This window comes from Lonchura striata, chromosome 28, assembly GCF_046129695.1.
Source record: "Lonchura striata isolate bLonStr1 chromosome 28, bLonStr1.mat, whole genome shotgun sequence".
Lineage (NCBI taxonomy): Eukaryota > Metazoa > Chordata > Aves > Passeriformes > Estrildidae > Lonchura > Lonchura striata.
Window position 1 is genome coordinate 1,299,929 of NC_134630.1, and position 18,316 is coordinate 1,318,244.

Consider the following 18,316-nt stretch of genomic DNA (forward strand, 5'->3'; position numbering starts at 1 on the left):
TAACCCTTAAAAATTTTAACCTTCAGAAAAAAGACTGAAAGAGTTCTGCAGGTAATCAAGCAACAGTCTGAACACAAAGAGGTCCTTAACCTACAGCTATTATTAGCACCTAATCATGACAACCCATTCAGTACATTTGAAATGGCCGATTCTTGGACAAAAAGCCCCAAACCAACCAGTGCAAGAGAAGGGTCCAGGTACTGGGTAGAGCAGCCTTAACAAAGCTTGAGCAAAGAGCACATGCCTAGGGTGTGATGCCAGAATGAACAGTGACACTCATCTGCACCAAGAAAACACGGTCCACCAACCAGAAAGATTAGGAACACTTAAAGTTGCTCTGAAAGACTGTATGGTAGGAGTCATTTAGTCATCCAATCCTTCAGAAAAGATTTTGCCACACCACCAGAAGAAAAATCAAATTATGAGCACTGACAGCTTTTCCACAAGATACTGATTTTCTCCCCACTCACTCCAAACACCCAAATCCAAAACTCTGCTATGATGCTTGGTGTTTTTAATCTGTTAAATACATTACAGGTTGCCATGACATACCCAGTGGAAGCAGTATTAGCTGCTCACTTTGTCAAGCTGCAGCATTGTGGCCCATAGAGGGAACAAAGAGTCCTCCTCTAACTGCTTGAAGCAAATCCCTCAAAAATAGACCCACCTTCTCATTTATTTAGACATGCTCTTGCCCTTAGCAAACACAGTTGACACTTCAAATTTTAAAACACTTGAGGTGTCTTCTACAGTTACGCTAATAGGGAGACTCACAAATTTCATTTCTTCTAATTGGAACGAGGGTTTAGAGACGACTAACACTTGAGATCAAAGAACCAGACAGACTGTGATTTGCACTACCTACAGTGAACAGCAACAGATTCCACCTAATAGAAGGGTCTTTTTCCTCTAATCCCCTCAGCAGCAGAAGTACTTGGTAGATTGACACTTACCCCTGCCAGTTCTTGTTGAATAGGAGCAAGCTGCGCTTCAGAAGCAGGACTCAGGGTAGCACTGACTGAGACCACAGCAGGAGCAGGGTGCTCAGAGTCGCACTCACCAGCTGGTTCTGTGTGACCCAGACCATGGTAGGGGGGCTCAACCTCTCCCTGGGGGTCCTCGCCTGAATCCGACAAAGCTTTTTGCTCTGCAGGGGACTGTGAGCAGAAAAGACAACGTCCCTTCAATGCAAGGCTGCAACATGAGATTGGTCGTCCTAGTGAGAGGATCCGTTTTTTTTTTTAATTTCACTGTTTTCACAGTATGGCAGAAGGAGCTGCTTGTTGCTGAGACACCACTTAAAATACATAGAAACTCTGTAACAGAACCTGCTGACAAAATTACTTCCCAAGCCTGCAAAAAGCCTTAGCTGGAGCAAATGCACTCTTTTGAAAGTCACCAATACCATCTGTACCCCCAGCCAAGAGGATTTTGCCAGCTACAGGCTTGTTGGGGTTTAACTCCTCCCCTCTCTCAAGGACTAAAGGACAGTTGATAGCTTTTACCTTCATATTCAGATATAAAAATTAGACAATTACTCTAAATAACTGTTCTTCACTGCCTCTTCAGCCCACTTTTGAAGGAGGTGAGGTTGGTTATAAAATTCTCACAGAAATTATTTTAACATTCACACAAGACACAGGATCCTTTCATATTTACATGACATGAATTATCTGAAAAGCAGCACCAACGCTTTTTTTTCATAAATTAGCAAGTTTCAGTCTATTTCAAGGAGGGAGGTGACTGGATAACTAGTGCACCCTAATGGGATTTGACTTCTGCCACAGACTTTTCACTCCTTCACATCATTTAATGCTGCACATCCCTGCCTGTACAACAAAAGTTTGCATTATCATATTCTGTATATATTTGAAGAACAAAAAAGTTATAAAAAGACTTGGAGCACAAACAACTGTATTGTGATTAAGGACTGAATTATAGTCCATGGATAACATGCAGGCCAAGGATGTGCACTTGTAATCTGCAGGCTGAGCTTCCCTGCATCTTTTGGTGAAGTATTTGAAGAATTAGCAGTAAGGAAAAGATGGCTCTCCAAAGGACACAACTCAGCTTGCTCCCAGAAAACACTTGGTAGAACAAAGAGACTAAAAATGCTCATCATTGCCCAGGTCTGTACAAGAAAGTAAAAGCCTGAAAAATAAACAGCAGCACTTAAGAGCCAAGTTCTTCAAGTAACACTTGTCCTGTCATGGTAACAAAAGCCAGCGATACATGAAATTTTATTATGCAAGAAATTACTATAATTAAGGCTCAAAATAGTCGAAATATATTTATGGGGCTATTACTATGAATATCAGGTAAAAGTTCAAGGTGCTGGGTTTTTGCACTGTCAAAGTTATCTAACATTTTAATATTTAGTTGTTAATAACAGATCCAAACACTAACTTAAAACCCCACAGAATGAGAAGAGTTAAAGAAACATTTTTTTCACCAAACACTTAATAAAATCTTGTAGTCTAGCCACCTATCCTTACCTTTTTGTCTGGGGAGAACAGCAGGAAAAGGCTACCTGGAACTGGCCATAGCACTCACAATATATGTAAAATAAAAAAAAAAAAAAAAAAGAGCCTTACCAGAAACATACACTGACTTCTAGGTACAGTTTAGAAAATTGCTCGTAATGAAGAAGAGGCAAGAATATGCAATCCCAAGCACTTAAAATTGGAAATTACAAAATATTTTGCAAGTAATTCATATTGACACGGTTTAGAATACCCTAACCCTAAAGTAAGCTAAGTGAACATACAACAGATTTTAATAACTCCTGTAATATTTGAAATACTTGCTGTCAAACATTTAAAAAAGTGGAAGTAAGTACAAATCTGATTTCTATCCTAAGCAAGACTGGAATATCCACTTCAAGACCCACAAAAGAAATAAACAAAAGTAACTACTGCAAATCACCACTTCTATGAAGAAAAATCTGAATCCAAAAAAAGAATTTCATGGCAAATATATAAATACATAAAATATAAAATTATATTAGAAAAAGTATATTAATCAAAATTCACTGTAAGTTTCAGAATTTTGTGAATAGTATATAGTTTAAGTCATGGAAGACAAGGCCAAAGGACTCAAGGATTTATTTATCAAACCAGAACTGCTCCAGGCAGATATTTGTACAGCTGCTTTTTTGTTCTCAAAAAAGCATATCCAAAGGAAACTGTGAATTCTTAAAATTAATTTTAATCCTTAGTGATGCATACTATTGAAAGTGTTTCCTAGTCTCTTAGCTTCATGAATTCTGATCTGAGCTCTTTCTGGAAGTTCTTAGGAGCTGATGAACAGTTCACTCTCTTCCTTTTTGCTGGAATATTTTGACGGAGAAATGTGTCCCTCCCTCCTTGAGCCTCCTCTCTCTAGAGAAAACATTCCTTATAAAATGCAGTTCTAGGGAGAACTTGACAGAAACCTGTTCCTGTCTCTTAAACACTATGACAAAGATCAAGGGAGAGTTGAATAACGTTAGGAAACCACCTACACAAATTCACCTTTCTCAGCCAGATGAAACAACTTCTATTTTTTTAAAACTAAAAATAACACACCAAGACTAAATACATCTATTTGAAGATTTTGTTTCCTCTGTATTACAGAAAATAAGGAGAGACATGAACGAATAATTTAAAGCTAAGACTTGCGTGATACTACAGTCACCAAATAAAGGCAAGGAAATAATATTCTTTTTACATAATGACTGGAACAAGCACTCTTGGAGCAGCTTTTCCTACCAATTCTAATTTGAGTTATTTGCAATCCCTTTCCTCATTTTCCTCACCCTAGCACCTCTATCCAATGGCTGAAAAAGACTACTCTCAGTATATCTTTTCACATTTTTTACCTGCTTAGAGCCAAGGGCAACTCTTGTCTATATGCCTAATAACCTTTATCAGCCTCTCTATATACCTCCAAGCTTTTTCTGTACAACTGTCTCTCCAAATACCTTCATGACTGTTCTTTTATGTACAGCAAAATGTTCACAATTATGAGCTCTTAAGCACAAATTTCAACTCTATAAGTACATTATGGACTTACAATACAGTTCCACTGGGTATCCATGCTAACAATGCTGAGACAGACTGGGAAAGGGAATGCTCTGCTTCTCCTTACACAAATTATTTCATTCACAGCTTTCTCACTGCCACTATCCTAAACCTGGAAGTCATGGCCACAGCACGAAGAACCTTTTCTAGTCATCTGCCTCCCCAAACCACCAAAACCCAAGCATTTCCAAATAACACTGCATCAAAGCAGGACTTCAATTAACCCCTACTTTAAGTATCTTAAAAAAAAAACCTCATTATTTTGTTCTTCAGGCTATTGAGAATGTCATATTCCAATCACCTACATCACTTCTACAACTCTACACCTAGTTTTAAACTGTATAGTTAAGACCGTGATGACAGCTAGAATAACTTAACAACACAGCCCCTTATTCACTCCAGAACCTTTGCATTTAGGACCCCCAGTTACCCCTTAAACTCTTGGTATGGAACATGACCCAAGTATCACATAGCTTACTTACCTTCTTTCAGAGTCAATCTTAAAAGGTCACCACTATCAATTCATGTATGGAAAGGAGGACACTGATCAAAACCAGTTATACAACAAACTAGAAATAAAGTACTCTTTTCTATATTCTACCAATACATAGGCTGGTGGAGGGAAGAAGACAAGGTGCAAGCTACACCATAAACAATGGTGTCTTCAAGTGCAAAAATTTTTTAAATCCGAGTGGAGAATTTACCTTTTCCTATACTTGTTAATCACAAGTATAAAAAGGTCATAGTATAGGGAGGTCATAATGATCCTATGTAATGACAATCAGTAACGACCAGTGTACCAACAGTTCATACTAGCAGAACAAATGACACTATTTAAAAACATTTTTGGACAAAGTGTTTCTTTACACTACTGATTAAATTTGTTTGAGCTAATATACTTGCTTAAAATGTGCCAATGAAAAAGTAACAGAATACTTTCACCTCAGAAATGCATGTTAAAAGCTAACTTCAGAAAATTAATTAAAAGTAAACTGTAGCCAGAAACTTGTCATGAAATGGTTTTATGGCAGAAGCTAAAATCAGTTTCAGAGCAGAAACACCAAAGTGTATAATAAACACAGATATAAGTTGTATCCCTCAATATAAGTTGTATCCCTCAATTTAAATATTTAATTCAGAAAGTGCTATGAAAAGCACAGCTTAGCTCATAAAGAAGTTATTTGGAGTAACAGAAATACTCTATACGTAACAGTGAGGTTCAGACTTCATATCGCTTTCAGATCTCAACAGTTTGAGCCTTAAGCTGATGCAATTTTCCAACGGGTGTCAGCCCTAGGAACTCTGCTTGTCAGAAATAATAACAGTGCTACTATTCAGATATTTGCAAAGTTGTATTTCACACATTGGAAAAACAATTCTAAAATAGTTAAGGAGACGAGAAAATAATGAAAATACAGACTCACTCATATTTAGTAACTACAAATTTGATATCCACCATTAATTGACATCTAAACTGAAAACAAGGACAGACTAATCCTGTCTTTTCACAGAATTACTAGGTTGGAAGAGACCTTCAAAATCGAGTCCAACCCATGGCCTAACACTTCAACTAAACTAAACATTGAGTGCCATATCCAGTCTTTTTCTAAACACATCCAGGGATGGTGACTCCACCACCTCCCCAGGCAGACCATTCCACAGCTTTATCACCCTTTCGGTAAAAAAACATTTTCCTAACATCCAACCTATATTTCCCTTGGTGCAGCTTCAGACTGTGTCCTCTGGTTCAGGTCAGTTGCTGCCTGGAGAAAGAGACTGACCCCCAGCTGACTTACAACCACCCTTCAGGTAGTTGTAGAGAGTGATAAGGTCACCTCTGAGTCTCCTTTTCTCCAGGCTAAACAACCCCAGCTCCCTTCAGTCATTCCTCATAGGGCTTGTGTTCCAAGCCCCTCACCAGCCTCATTGCCCTTCTCTGGACATGCTCAAGCATCTTTAACTGCAAAAGAAAATTCAAACTTCCTTATGTAAAGTAACATTAAGGAGCAACACTATGAACACTATGCATTTTTTGTCCTCTCTATATAAACATGTCAAATTGCAAGGCCTGATATTTTATTCAAGTATATACAACCTTAGCTGGAAGATGTAGTCAAAAAATTAGTTTCCAGACTAGTATTAATTTTGTCCTAGAACATGCTGAATATTTTCCAATTTCTAGTGGAGAAAAGGATCATAAAACCACAGAATTGTTCAGGTTTAAAACCTTCTCCAAGATCAGAATCAAGCCATTCCCTCAGCACTACCAAATCTACCACTAGCCCACATCACCACAGCTTTTAAATCCCGGTAGGGATGGGGACTCCACCACTATCCTGGGCAGCTGTGACAGGGCTGAACAGCCCTTTCAGTGAAGAAATTCCCAATATCCAACCTTAAACACCCCAGCACAACTCAAGGTCATTTCCTCTCATCCTATCGCTTGTTCCCTGCTAGAGCCTGACCTCCACCTGGCTCCACCCTCCTGTCAGGGAGTTGTAGAGAGTGAAACAATCTCCTGTGAGCCTCCTTTTCTCCAGGCTGAGCCCCTGCCCACTCCCTCAGCTGCTCCTTATCAGCTCCAGACCCTTTCCCAGCTCTGTTCCCTTCTCTGGACATGCTCCAGCCCTTCACTGACTTTCTTGTCAGGAAGGGCCTAAAACTGAGCCCAGGGTTTGAAATGCCTCAGCAGTGCCCAGCACAGGGGACAGTCACTGAGTTGGTCCTGCTGGCCACATTGTAGCTGGTACAGCCAGGTGCCATTGGCCTTCTTGGCCACCTGGGCACACCTGGGCTCATGTTCAGCTGCTGTTGACCAGGACCACCAGGTCCTACTCCACCAGGCAGCTTTCCAGCCACTCTGATCCAAGTCTCAAATGTTCCGTGGTGTTGGTATGACCCAAATGTCAGACACCTTCCTAGCACAAACTTAAGTCAGGGTATCTAGAAAAAGAACATTGTTTAACTTAATAGTAGACACTACTGTTAGTTCCAGGAAAGTCAGTAAGACCACTGAATTATATCAACACAGCTGTAATACTGAGAGGATCTGCAGACACTGAAATGAAGTAATTCTGCTCAGGAAGTACAGGTTCATGTGGAAAAATACTAGACAAACATATGAACAACCATCACAGACAGTTACCTGAATACACAATGCAATGCTTTTTCTTCCCCTCAGCTTATCGTCAGACTGCTGTGTCAGCACTAAAAAGCCTCCACTAACACTTTTGCTTACAGAAAAGTGACTTGACTAGACAGACATTTTGCTAAATTAAAATTGTAATTTACATTGAGAAATTACATATTCAAGTAGTGTGTTCTTTAACAACTATTTTGAAGTTACTTTTGCATTTTCTTCAAAACACTGCTCAAGGAAAAACTCCTCTGTTTGTAGGATTTCCCTGTTAACTTTAGAGGCTAGTCTTTTGTGGTAGGCAATGCACTTAACCAAGCACCTTTTACAGAAACAGTAACAGTTACCCTTCTTGGGAAATCTTAGCTATTAAGCCATTCTGAAAATACAGTGAAAGATCTCAACCAGTATGTAACATGATGCACTTTTCCTTAATTAAATTGATTAAAGCTGGCCTGAATGCCAGGTTCTGATATATACAGCATAAGACATCGGCTGTTACTTGAGCTCACAGCATCATATTCTGACTATACTACTACTGTATCTATACTACAAAAAACAACTACTGGCACAAGCAAGAAGCTTTTAATTCAATCAAACTGCAAGAAGCACAGCATAGATGCTTCTACAAGTCCTTCTCTGCAGTGTCAAATACATAACAATAAAAGCCACTAAAATTATTAACCACTCCCCCTTCTCCTTTAAAAATCCTCTATCTCGACACAACACTCTAGCATAAGCATTTATGTCTGTCACTACTTTGAAAATTGGCAACTAACTGACAGATGCTACCACTAGACTCTCTGATCTGTTTCAAGGAACAGGCCCTACTCCCCACCCAAGCCAGACTTATTCCATGCACAAAGCAACAGTGGCCAGCATCCATGACAGCACCACCACCGCCTGGCATTTAAATAAATGCATAACTTATCTCTACCTCCTGTGCCTTCAAGATGCTTAGGAGCCCACAGACTCTCTACCCATCAAAGCCAGACTTTCTGTCTATGTCGAGGCAGTCCTGAATACAGTTATCTGCTCAGCACCACCTCTGCATCCTCAGAGGCAGCTGGGCAGATTAAATCACAGATGTCCCTCCTTAGATCACCTCTGCCAGCACCAAAATACATTATCCCTTTTATTAATATATTTTTATGAATATTTTATTGCAATCTATCAGAGTGCAACAGATCTGTCTCACAGCCCAATGGAGGAGTTTGCACAGCTTAATGCTGAAGGCATGAAGTATGCAGGCCGCTAGAGGGGTGCAGAAGCAAAGGTGCATCATGAAGGAACTTGAGAGTACAAGAACTGCTATCTTGGCATGTAAGGACCAGGCCAGCCCAAAAGGACACAGGACCACGTCACTCTGCCTGGATTGCACACTGCTACAATCACCACCAGGGTAAAAGACATCTGCAGAGAACACGCACCATGACACAACTCAGAAGGGACTTCAGAATAGTCTAAGCAACAGTGGGTGATTGGGAGCTGTTTCCTAAGAGGAAACATGATCAAAATTGGCAGTACAAACACTACCACTCCCTTCATTCCACAGTATATGTAAACAGTTATTGTAAAAAATGTAATTAAAAGGATGTCTTGAAAGCACTTACTCTCTAGCAGATTTAATTTGATTAGCTAATATTTGGAGGACAACAGACTTAAATCCTTTCCAAGCTGAAAAACAATTTCAAGCTCCTGCTGAGGAATATGAACCTGTGAGAAAGCTTGAGTCTGGTACTTGTTCTAAACTAAAGAAAAGCTATCAACTGAAAAATTACTCAGTATTTCAATTCAAACATTTCTGACTCCACAGATAACAAAATAATCCAGTGATCCAACAGAAAGTGTATCATACACTTCTGTTGGTTCCCAGCATCTTCAACAGAAACAAGAGTAACCTTGATTTTTTTCCCCACATAAATCGTACTAGCTTTTACTATTAACCAGACAGAATTAAATCCCATATTGAGATCAGCGAACATAATTACCATTTCCCAAGATAACTAGACACTTCACAGTATACAAACCAAAGATACGAGAGACATTTAAGTACACTGAGGTGAAAAGCAATAGTCTGGACCAGTTTTCTTTGCTTTGTAGCTTTGTCATGCTGAGCGTGTCAGCACCCCTCTGCCACATGTTCAAGATACACCTTCACCGTACTTTTTCTTCCACATTGATCCATATTCTGTCTGAAGAGCTACCTGTATTGTGAAACCACCATACATCTTCCCACTTTTAGCCCTTCAGTATCTGCTTGCACTATGCCCATTGATGATGGTAATGTTCTATTAGCCACCTTCAGCCTCACAACAATACAAAGGGCTGATCACCATGGAAGAAAGGAGTCAGGGCTAAGAACAAAAAAAGAAAGTATCAATAACTCCTTACCTTCTGTGCTTTATCCTTCTGAAATACAAAGACAGGTGGGGCAATGGCAGGTTTTTCTGTAAAAAGAGAAATCATTGGAGTTTTTTCCAACCACATTCATCTTGACTATTATGAAAATGTTCTGTTCTGTGATGCTTTTAGCAACAATGAATCCCTAAGCCAGTTAAATCTCAGTTACACATATTGTTTCTACCAGTTCCTGGTAATTGATGTTTATAAGGACTTAACCTTCAAAAGTTAAAAAAGAGTGTTTTAAGACAAACAACACAACTAATGTCTAAAAGCTATTTGTGTTTCTCCTCCAGATCACTTACAAGCTAGTACTTGTACCACACTTTAGTACATCAGAAGGAAAAGTCCCTTTGATGCAGCAGTTCACTAGCTGAACACATGCTTTTCCTTCCCCACTGACACGCATTAATGAAAGGGGAGTTTGTTTTACGCCCCCACATACTCCTTTCTTAAAGGTCCCCTAACACTGACATTTGATTACGCTTGTATTTCATTATCACTGAAAGCTGTAGAAAGGTCCTATATTAATATTTGCAGGTCTACAATTCAAACCTACTATATTACACATTACAGAGGAACCAGCCTTTTCTGCACAATTTAAGAGCACATATGCTTTCATCTTAAAGCTCTGAATCAAATATTAGCAGAATGCTATTTTCTAAATAAGCACATCAGCATCAAGTCCACAAGAGTAGAATTAATGTATAGAATGAGTGTATATTTCCATTGTCCTTTGAGATTTCACAACTACTTCAGAATCCTGAATAATAAAAATATACATACTCAGGGGGAGTGTGCATGGTAAAGCAGAGGTGAGAATTCCTGAGAGTTCAACAAACTGACACATCTTGTCTGTGAGTTATATTTGAAGAGAAGCTGCACACACACTATGCAGTCAGCAGCCCTCCTGTATGTTTGCAGGGCTAAAGATGAGCACAATATTTCAGTCTTTCAGTCTGGAAAACGGGATTTACAGAGAGCTTGATTTACAAAGAAATTAGCAAAAAAAGTTCCACCTTTGCAATTATCCAGTCTTATAAACAAATCTAGACATTTAAGAAAATTAAAAATTTTAAAAGTTTCAGAGATTGAAAGGCTAACATAAAAGAAAAAGAAATACAAAGCTATCAAGAAGAACTACCTTGCACCACAAAAAAGAACAGTATCACAAAATCTTGCAGGATCAGTAAAGTACTTGGAGCACCATATAAGGAAAAAGGAATGAAACTGACCATTTGGGAACTGTTATATTAGATCAGTTTAACTGAAAAAGTGAAACTTTAGTTTCACGTATGCAAAATTATGAAAATTATTGCCAGAACTGTGCATTTAATTGTGAGGGTAGAAGAGCGTCTATTTTTCTATGGATCTAACTTAAAGGGATTACCCAGCAAAACCAAAAAACACTGCAAGAGTGATCTAACAAGACTGGCATAACATGTTCTGCAAAAGGCAAAATTAATCAAGAAATTAAGCTACTTATGACATAATTTTGCTTGCTCTTTTTTTTCCTTTTTAAGTTCATCTATCCATCAAATACTGCTGAATCTTAAAAACGCTTATTAATAATAGCAATGCAGACAATGCAGACAATCCATTTCAGAAGTGAAAACAATACAGACCCTTAAATGTAATAATACCTGTCCCAAAACCCAGAGTGTGGTAATACAAGCCAAGGATCCATTTTTATTCCCTGGGCTTCAGTATAACCTACCTGTGGGAGGCTCCACTAGGCAATGACTAAGCTTTTAAATCTTGACTTCAAAGTGACAGTTATGGTGGTATACTTAGGTTGGAAATGGGAGGGTGTAATCTATTCCCATCTGTTGGAAGTAGGGTAGTTTATCTTCTGTTAATTGGGCCATTTTCTTTATCTTTTCCACAATTAATCCTCCCTCTGGGGAGACATCTGCTGTTAATAGGCCATCAAGTGTCACTGCATGACTGATAAAAATTATATCATCCCATTGGGAGATGCTCCACCCAGTGAGAGGAGCCAAGGATTCCTACTTGTATATAATCTGAGATTTGGAAGACCACAATCAGCCTTTCCCACTGGATTCTCAGAGAAAGGCCAAGCCCATCTACACCACCACTGTATCTTCAGAGGAAGACTACAGCCTTCTACAGGATCACTGCTTCAACAGAACCACATCTGTCACTCCAGGAGGACTGCAGCCACCATTTCAACTGAACTGCTACCAACACCCTGACCCACAAAGTGTCTGGTTGTATTTTCACTCTGTCAGTGTTGTTTTGTATTGCTGCATTGTTTATTTTATTTTTAAAAATTTTCTTTCCCTAATAAAGAACTGTTATTCCTGCTCCCATATCTTTGCCTGAGGGCCCCTTAATTTCAAAATTATAACAATTTGGAGGGAGGGAGCTTACATTTTCCATTTCAGGGGAGGCTCCTGCCTTCCTTAGCAGACACCAAGACAATACTTCAGTGGTCATTAGTACTACTGCTACAGCAGCATGCCCTCTGCCAAAGCAATCAATAGGGAGATTTCCCAGAATGTGGGACTTGATTATCATGCACATCTTACAAGAGATTCCTGCACCAAATTCCACAAATACCAAGGAGAACTGAACAAAATCTACTTGTCTCTCTAGTGCATAACAAAGGATTGAAGTAATGAGAGAGAAGAAAGCAAAGAAAAACAGATTCAACAACAATGCAGAGTGCAGAGAAAAGCATGGGACAGCTGGCTAAAGGTGGAATGAGCAGCCAGAGAAACTGATGCAAAGTAATACAAAATACGAAATGGAGTAATTGAAAACTAAGCACTCAAGAAAAAAGACAGATGTCAGAAACAGCAGAAAGCTTACAGTAAAAAAGAAATAGATGAAAGAACAAAGAAAAAAAGAGAGTGAAAAACCTCCAACTATTTGAGGTTGTGAGCAGCTACGACAAATGCGAATGGCAAAAGGACCTAATAAAGCAAACTATGCCCAGGGCTATCAGTCAACCCGAAAAAGGGAACACTGGTGCAACATCTCATAGTCTTTGTCCACTAAAGGAACTCAGTAATCCAGTATTCAAGGTCCAAGAATCTCACTACTGCTCTTGCTGACTGTGAGACCAACTGACAGGGTCAGGAACAATGATAAGAGGCACTCACAGCTAACAACTGTACCAGTGCTTACTCAAATACAGACACACGGAGCACTTGTTCATTTCTGTCCTTTCTGAAGTCTGCAACAATATCACAGTGCTGAAAACATCTTCCTAATTCTAGCCCAAGGCAGGAAGAGATTACTAGATTGCCTAATCTGACCACCTTCACTAAATACTGCCTATTTTTCTAAGCTTTATTTAAATTTTGGTAAACATTTTCATTGAAGGCATTAAAAGCAAAGTAATACTGCCCTCAATCATCTATTTCTGCATTTGGTAAAAAATTCTAGTGTCCAATTTCCCATTCAAATGTCCAGCTCCAGATTCTGGTTCCTATTTCTAGTTACATTTTCAAATGCATTTATGCAGAGCTCTCTACCATTTATTGTTTTTCATACAAAAGCACTTACACATACCATGTTTCCATCAACTGAAGAACCCCCATACCAGATTTTATTTTTGCGGATCAGAAATGCAGATGTTAGGTAGTTCTTTGGTTTTCCCAGTCAAGTGCTGGCTCAAAACAAGATTTCCACTGTTATTTGTATTAGCCAACATCTGAGCCAGACGGCCAGGTTCTCAAGCTTTTGTTACACCAGGACGTCTGAAGGATGACCTACTATAAAATGGATTTAGGTCCACTAAACTCTCAGCAACTTGAAAATAAAGCAAATTTCAGGTAGAATGCATGTAAGAGAACATGAGACCTCCTTCACCAAGAGACGAGCAGTCAGAGCACAGAGTTCTTAAAAACTGAGGATTAGATTTGGTTTTTTTCTTCAGAGAAGCAGACAGAAACATGGCAAAACAAAAGAGAAATGTCAATTTTTTCTAACCATGTCAGTCTTGATAAAGGCATTCAGATGAAGTCCAAGCATGTAAGAAGGAAAGCAAAACTTCAGTAATTAGCATCAGAGATAGTACCTCTCCAATCTCAAGACCTGGCACCATACAAACCTGAATGGTTTTAGACTGTCAAATCAAATTAAATCCACAACTGAAAACCAACTGAATCCACAGAACTCCTTCCTGCAGTTTATTCACTTTGCAGATATTTCAACCTGCATGAATAACTACAAAAAACCTCAAGAGTTGGATTTCACAGGCTAAATTTCTTTAACATATTTTACCATCAAGTGATTAACTAGAAAAAAATGCCCTATGTACTGTGAGAAAAACATGTACTATTAAACCTGCTGAGCTTCCTTCACAAGCTGTGGAAATCAAAATGCAGAAACAGAAAATACTACCTCCATAGCTCATGCAGAGATACCATCTTCAAGTCATACATACTATTTACTATGAGATTTTTAACCTAGATGTGTGACCACTAGTAGCTATAGCAAACTCTCCCATGTCAATCATATTTACCACAACTAGACATAACATTCACTCACATGATGCACCTCTAGCAGCCACAAGGTGTCAGACCTTTATTGCAGCATGAAGTGACTCATTGAAAAAAATCCAAGGGACCAAGGGCAGCAAGAAAAGCTTCTGTAGTTACATTGGAGATAAGAGAAAGGCTGGGGAAAACACTGGCCCTCTCCATCAGGCAACAGATGTGGTTTCCATGGATATGGAGAGCTGAGGTACTCAATGTTTTTGATTCCATCTTCACCAAGAAGTGCTCCAAACCAAGTAATAAATGGGGAAAGCAGCAGGGACTGGCAGAATGAAGGCCCACGTGCTAAAGGAAAACAGGCTTGAGATTATCTAAGGAAGGTTAAGGTGCACAAGTCCATGGGAACTGATGAAATGCATGCATGAGTCCTAAGGGAACTGTCAGAGGAAGTATCTAAGCCACTCTCCATTCATTGAGAAGTTGTAGCCCTCTGAGGAAGTTCCCAGTGACTAGAAAAGGGGAAACTAACACCCATTTACAAAAAGGGAGAAAAGGCAGACTTGGGACACTACAGGCTAGCGAGGCTCACCTCTGCACCTGTCAAGATCATGGAGCAGACCCTCTATGAACCTCCACCATGGAAACTCTGATAAAGCACATGGAAAATAAGGCAGTGATTGGTGACAGCCAACCTAGTTTCACTTAGAGCAAACCATGCCTGACAAATTTGGTTCTATGATTGTCTTACACTGTTGGTGGACAAGGCAAGAACAACTGACAGTCTACCTAGACTTATGAAAACCATTTGACACTGTCCCAGAGGAGATTCCTTGTCTCTAAACTGGATAGATGGACCATTCCATGGATAAGGAATCTGCTGCACTCAAGAGTTGCAGTCAACAGCTCAATGTCCAAGTGGAAACCAAGTTTGGGACCAGCACTGCTTAGTATCTATTTTGGTGACATGAACAGTGGAATTGAAGGCAGGAAGTCTGCCAATGACACCAAGCTGTGTGGTGCGGCTGATATGCTGGAGGGAAGGGATGCCATCTGGACAGGCTGGAGAGGTGGGACTATGCAAACCTTATGAACTTCTACAAGGCTAAGTGCAATTCCTGCAAGTGTGTCAGGGCAATCCCAAGAACAAAACACAGGCTGATGAGAGAAAGGATTGAGAAAAAGCCTGGGGAGAAGGACTTGTGGGGGCAGGTGGAGAAGAAGCTCAACATGCCACAGGCACAGGCACACAAAAACCCCCCTCTGTGCTGAGCTCACTGACCAGCATGAGCAGGGGGGGATTCTGCCCTCTGCCCCACTCAGGTGAGATCCCACCTGAAGAGCTGCTTCCAGCCCTAGAGAACAGTATCAGGAGAATGAAGAGTGGAGCTCCTGAAGCAAGCCCAGAGGAGGCCACAGAGATGCTCTGAGGTCTGGAGCCCCTCTGCTCTGGGGACAGGCTGGGAGAGCTGGGGGTGTTTAGCCTGGAGAAGAGAAGGCTACACACAGACCTCAAGAGCCTGTTCCAGTACCTAAAGGGGCTCCACAGGAGAGGGACTTTGGACAAGGGGGAATGGCTTCAAAGTGACAGAGGGTAAATTTAGATGAGATATTAGAAAGAAATTCTTCCCTACAATGGTGGTGAGGTACAGGTTGCTTCATGGACCTGTGGATGGCATCCCTGGCAACATTCAAAGCCAGACTGGATGAGGTTTGGAGCAATCTGGTGTAGTGGAAGGTGTCCCTGAACAATACTGGGGGGGGGGGTGGGGGGGTGGTGGGAGGAAAGAGGGGTGATGTCTTCAAAGGTCTCTTCCAACACAAACATTTGCAGGAGTGTGTATCTCTGTAGAGTTCTCAGGCTCACAGAGTATATCTCATGGCACAGCAATGACAAGGGCCAAAAAGCAGTCACCTTCTTCACTGCTGAGCCCTTGGGGCCTCTGCCATAAGGAAACAGCATGAATCAGGTTGGAGGTCTCTAGTCCAATCTCCAGCTTCAAGTAAGGTCCATTATGATGTCAGGCCAGGTTAATCAGGCTATCCAGTCTGGTCTTAATATACAAGGACAGAGGCTGAGCAGCCTCCCAGGGAAGTCTCTTCTCTACTGCTTGACTGTACTTATGGTGAAAAAACCTACCACCACCACAAAAATCCAACCTTCCTCCTATTTCCAGTCTGAACATCTCATTCCACCTCTCACCTTTTGTCTTTGTCCTTTCAACATACACCACTCTGATGGGCCTGGGTCTGTCTCTCTAATAACCTCCTCACAGACCCTGATAAGCTCCACTTGTGCCTCTCTGAAGACTTCTTTCCTCCAGGCTGAACGCACACAGTGTCCCCCACAGGATATGCAACCCAGACCATGAAATATCTTGGCGATTCAGGTTAATCTTTAAATTTTAGACGGAACCATGGCATGGAAACAGCTTTTAAGACCTCACCAGATCTGCTGTAGCCGCATTAAGATGAGAATTTATTTTTAAAGCTAAGAATAACAATGTTTCAAACTTTTTCTTTTTAAATTTACTCCAAATTACGTTTAGAAATTGAATAGTGCCTGATTACATGGAAAACTACATGAGGCAGGGGAAAAAAAAACCTACAGTGCAACTTCTTGGCAAGCAGGTCCTTGCTTCAATTTCAAGAAGGACTCTTCAACACCAGAAGCATACAAGTTGGGAATAGCTACTCCAACTGTAACTCTTTGTAATAGATCACTTGAGAGAAAAAGTGAGTGTTAAAAAGAACAGCAATTAGGTTGTTAATTGACTTTAAATACTCAGAGTGATAATTTATCACTTGCAAAACACTTACCTAAGAGTCAAGAAAGTAAAAGTTCAAAGTTAGGTTTAATTATGCTTATTGGAACACTGCAGGCAACAAAAAAATGTCCTTGGGGATTTTTTCACCATTTACATTATGAAGAGCAGAATAATCATGCTAAATTTAACATATGAAGAGATACAGATCATATGCAGTACTATAAAATTCAAAAGATGTTGATAACAACACAGCATTATTTTTCAATAGCTAACAATAGACTCAAAGCAAAGAGCAAGCTGCCACTAAGAGCTTATCCGCAGAAAGAACTCCACAAGCAAAATCCAGCCATACCTCATGTCAGAAACAAGAAACACAACTGGATAATTTATGGCCTATCTTCTCATGATGACTAGAACTGACATGGTGAAAAGAGATACTTCTGCAAATGTTACAAGTCAGAAAAGAAAAAAGTAGCTTATTTTCATACCAGAGGGAAAAGCCATGAGGCAGGACAACTATTTGGTAATGTAGATAAAATATATATAAATAATTCAAAAAAGTGTTCACAAGAAGTATTGAGGCATTAAGATAGCTCTGCCTTGTCAATTAAATAGCTCTTTATGATGCCAGGGTGTGAATTATTTGGACATGTCACTCAGCCTAACTTTGCAACCACTAATCCATCTGAAGTCACCATAGGGGAAAAAAAAAAAATCTTGTTTCTAGAGTCTGCAGCAGTCAGTGGTGAATGACACATTTTCTCTCAAAGTGACAGCAGACCTTCCTCTGTCCAAAAGCTACCATGAGACAAGTAGAATGAACAACCAGGGCAACCCCCAACCCCTTGCCCCGCCACCAAAATGGCACGGAAGCAATCAGCATCCTACAAGTCTGGTAAAGAAATTATACTGATTAGTCTGAAAGGAACTACTTCAGTTTGCTCACCTTCTGTGTATTTCATAAAATATGTTGAGTTGGAAGGGACCCATTAGGAACACTCCTGGCCCTGCACAGGTGTCCTGGGGTGACTGAACCCCAGGAAAAACAGTGAGGCTCCAGAACAGCTGCAGTACATCAATGACATAATTGTATGGGGGAACACAGCATCAGAAGTGTTTGAGAAAGGAGAGAAAATCACCCAGATTCTCCTGAAAGCTGGTTTTGCCATCAAGAAAAGCAAAGTCAAGGGGTCTGCTCAAGAGATTCAATTCCTGGAGGTAAAATGACAAGATTGACAGTATCAGATTCCCACTGAGGTCATCAACAAGACCACCATGATGTCTCCACTAACCAGCAAGAAGGAAACACAAGCTTTCTTAGGTGCCATAAGCTTTTGGAGAATGCATATTCTTGAGTACAGTAAGATTGTGACCCTCTCTACCTAGTCAACCACAAGAACAGTTTCCACTGGGGTCCTAAGCAGCAACAAGACTTTGCCCAGATCAAGCAGGAAATGGCTCATGCAGTAGCCCTTGGCCCAG

The 18,316-nt window shown here is 40.2% G+C and overlaps 1 protein-coding gene across 3 annotated transcripts in view; it reads right to left on the reverse strand.

Annotated features, from left to right (window-relative positions):
• RANBP3 (RAN binding protein 3) overlaps window positions 1-18,316 on the reverse strand; it is a 58,294-nt gene that overhangs the window by 34,557 nt on the left and 5,421 nt on the right. For 2 of the 3 annotated variants that reach the window (XM_021528176.3, XM_021528175.3), the window contains exons 2-3: window positions 9,592-9,647; window positions 954-1,157 (exon numbers count right to left, since the gene is read on the reverse strand). In XM_021528176.3, coding sequence (XP_021383851.1) covers window positions 954-1,157; window positions 9,592-9,647 — 260 coding nt within the window. The remainder of the gene's footprint in view (window positions 1-953; window positions 1,158-9,591; window positions 9,648-18,316) is intronic. The other variant, XM_021528177.3, reaches the window with a different exon arrangement.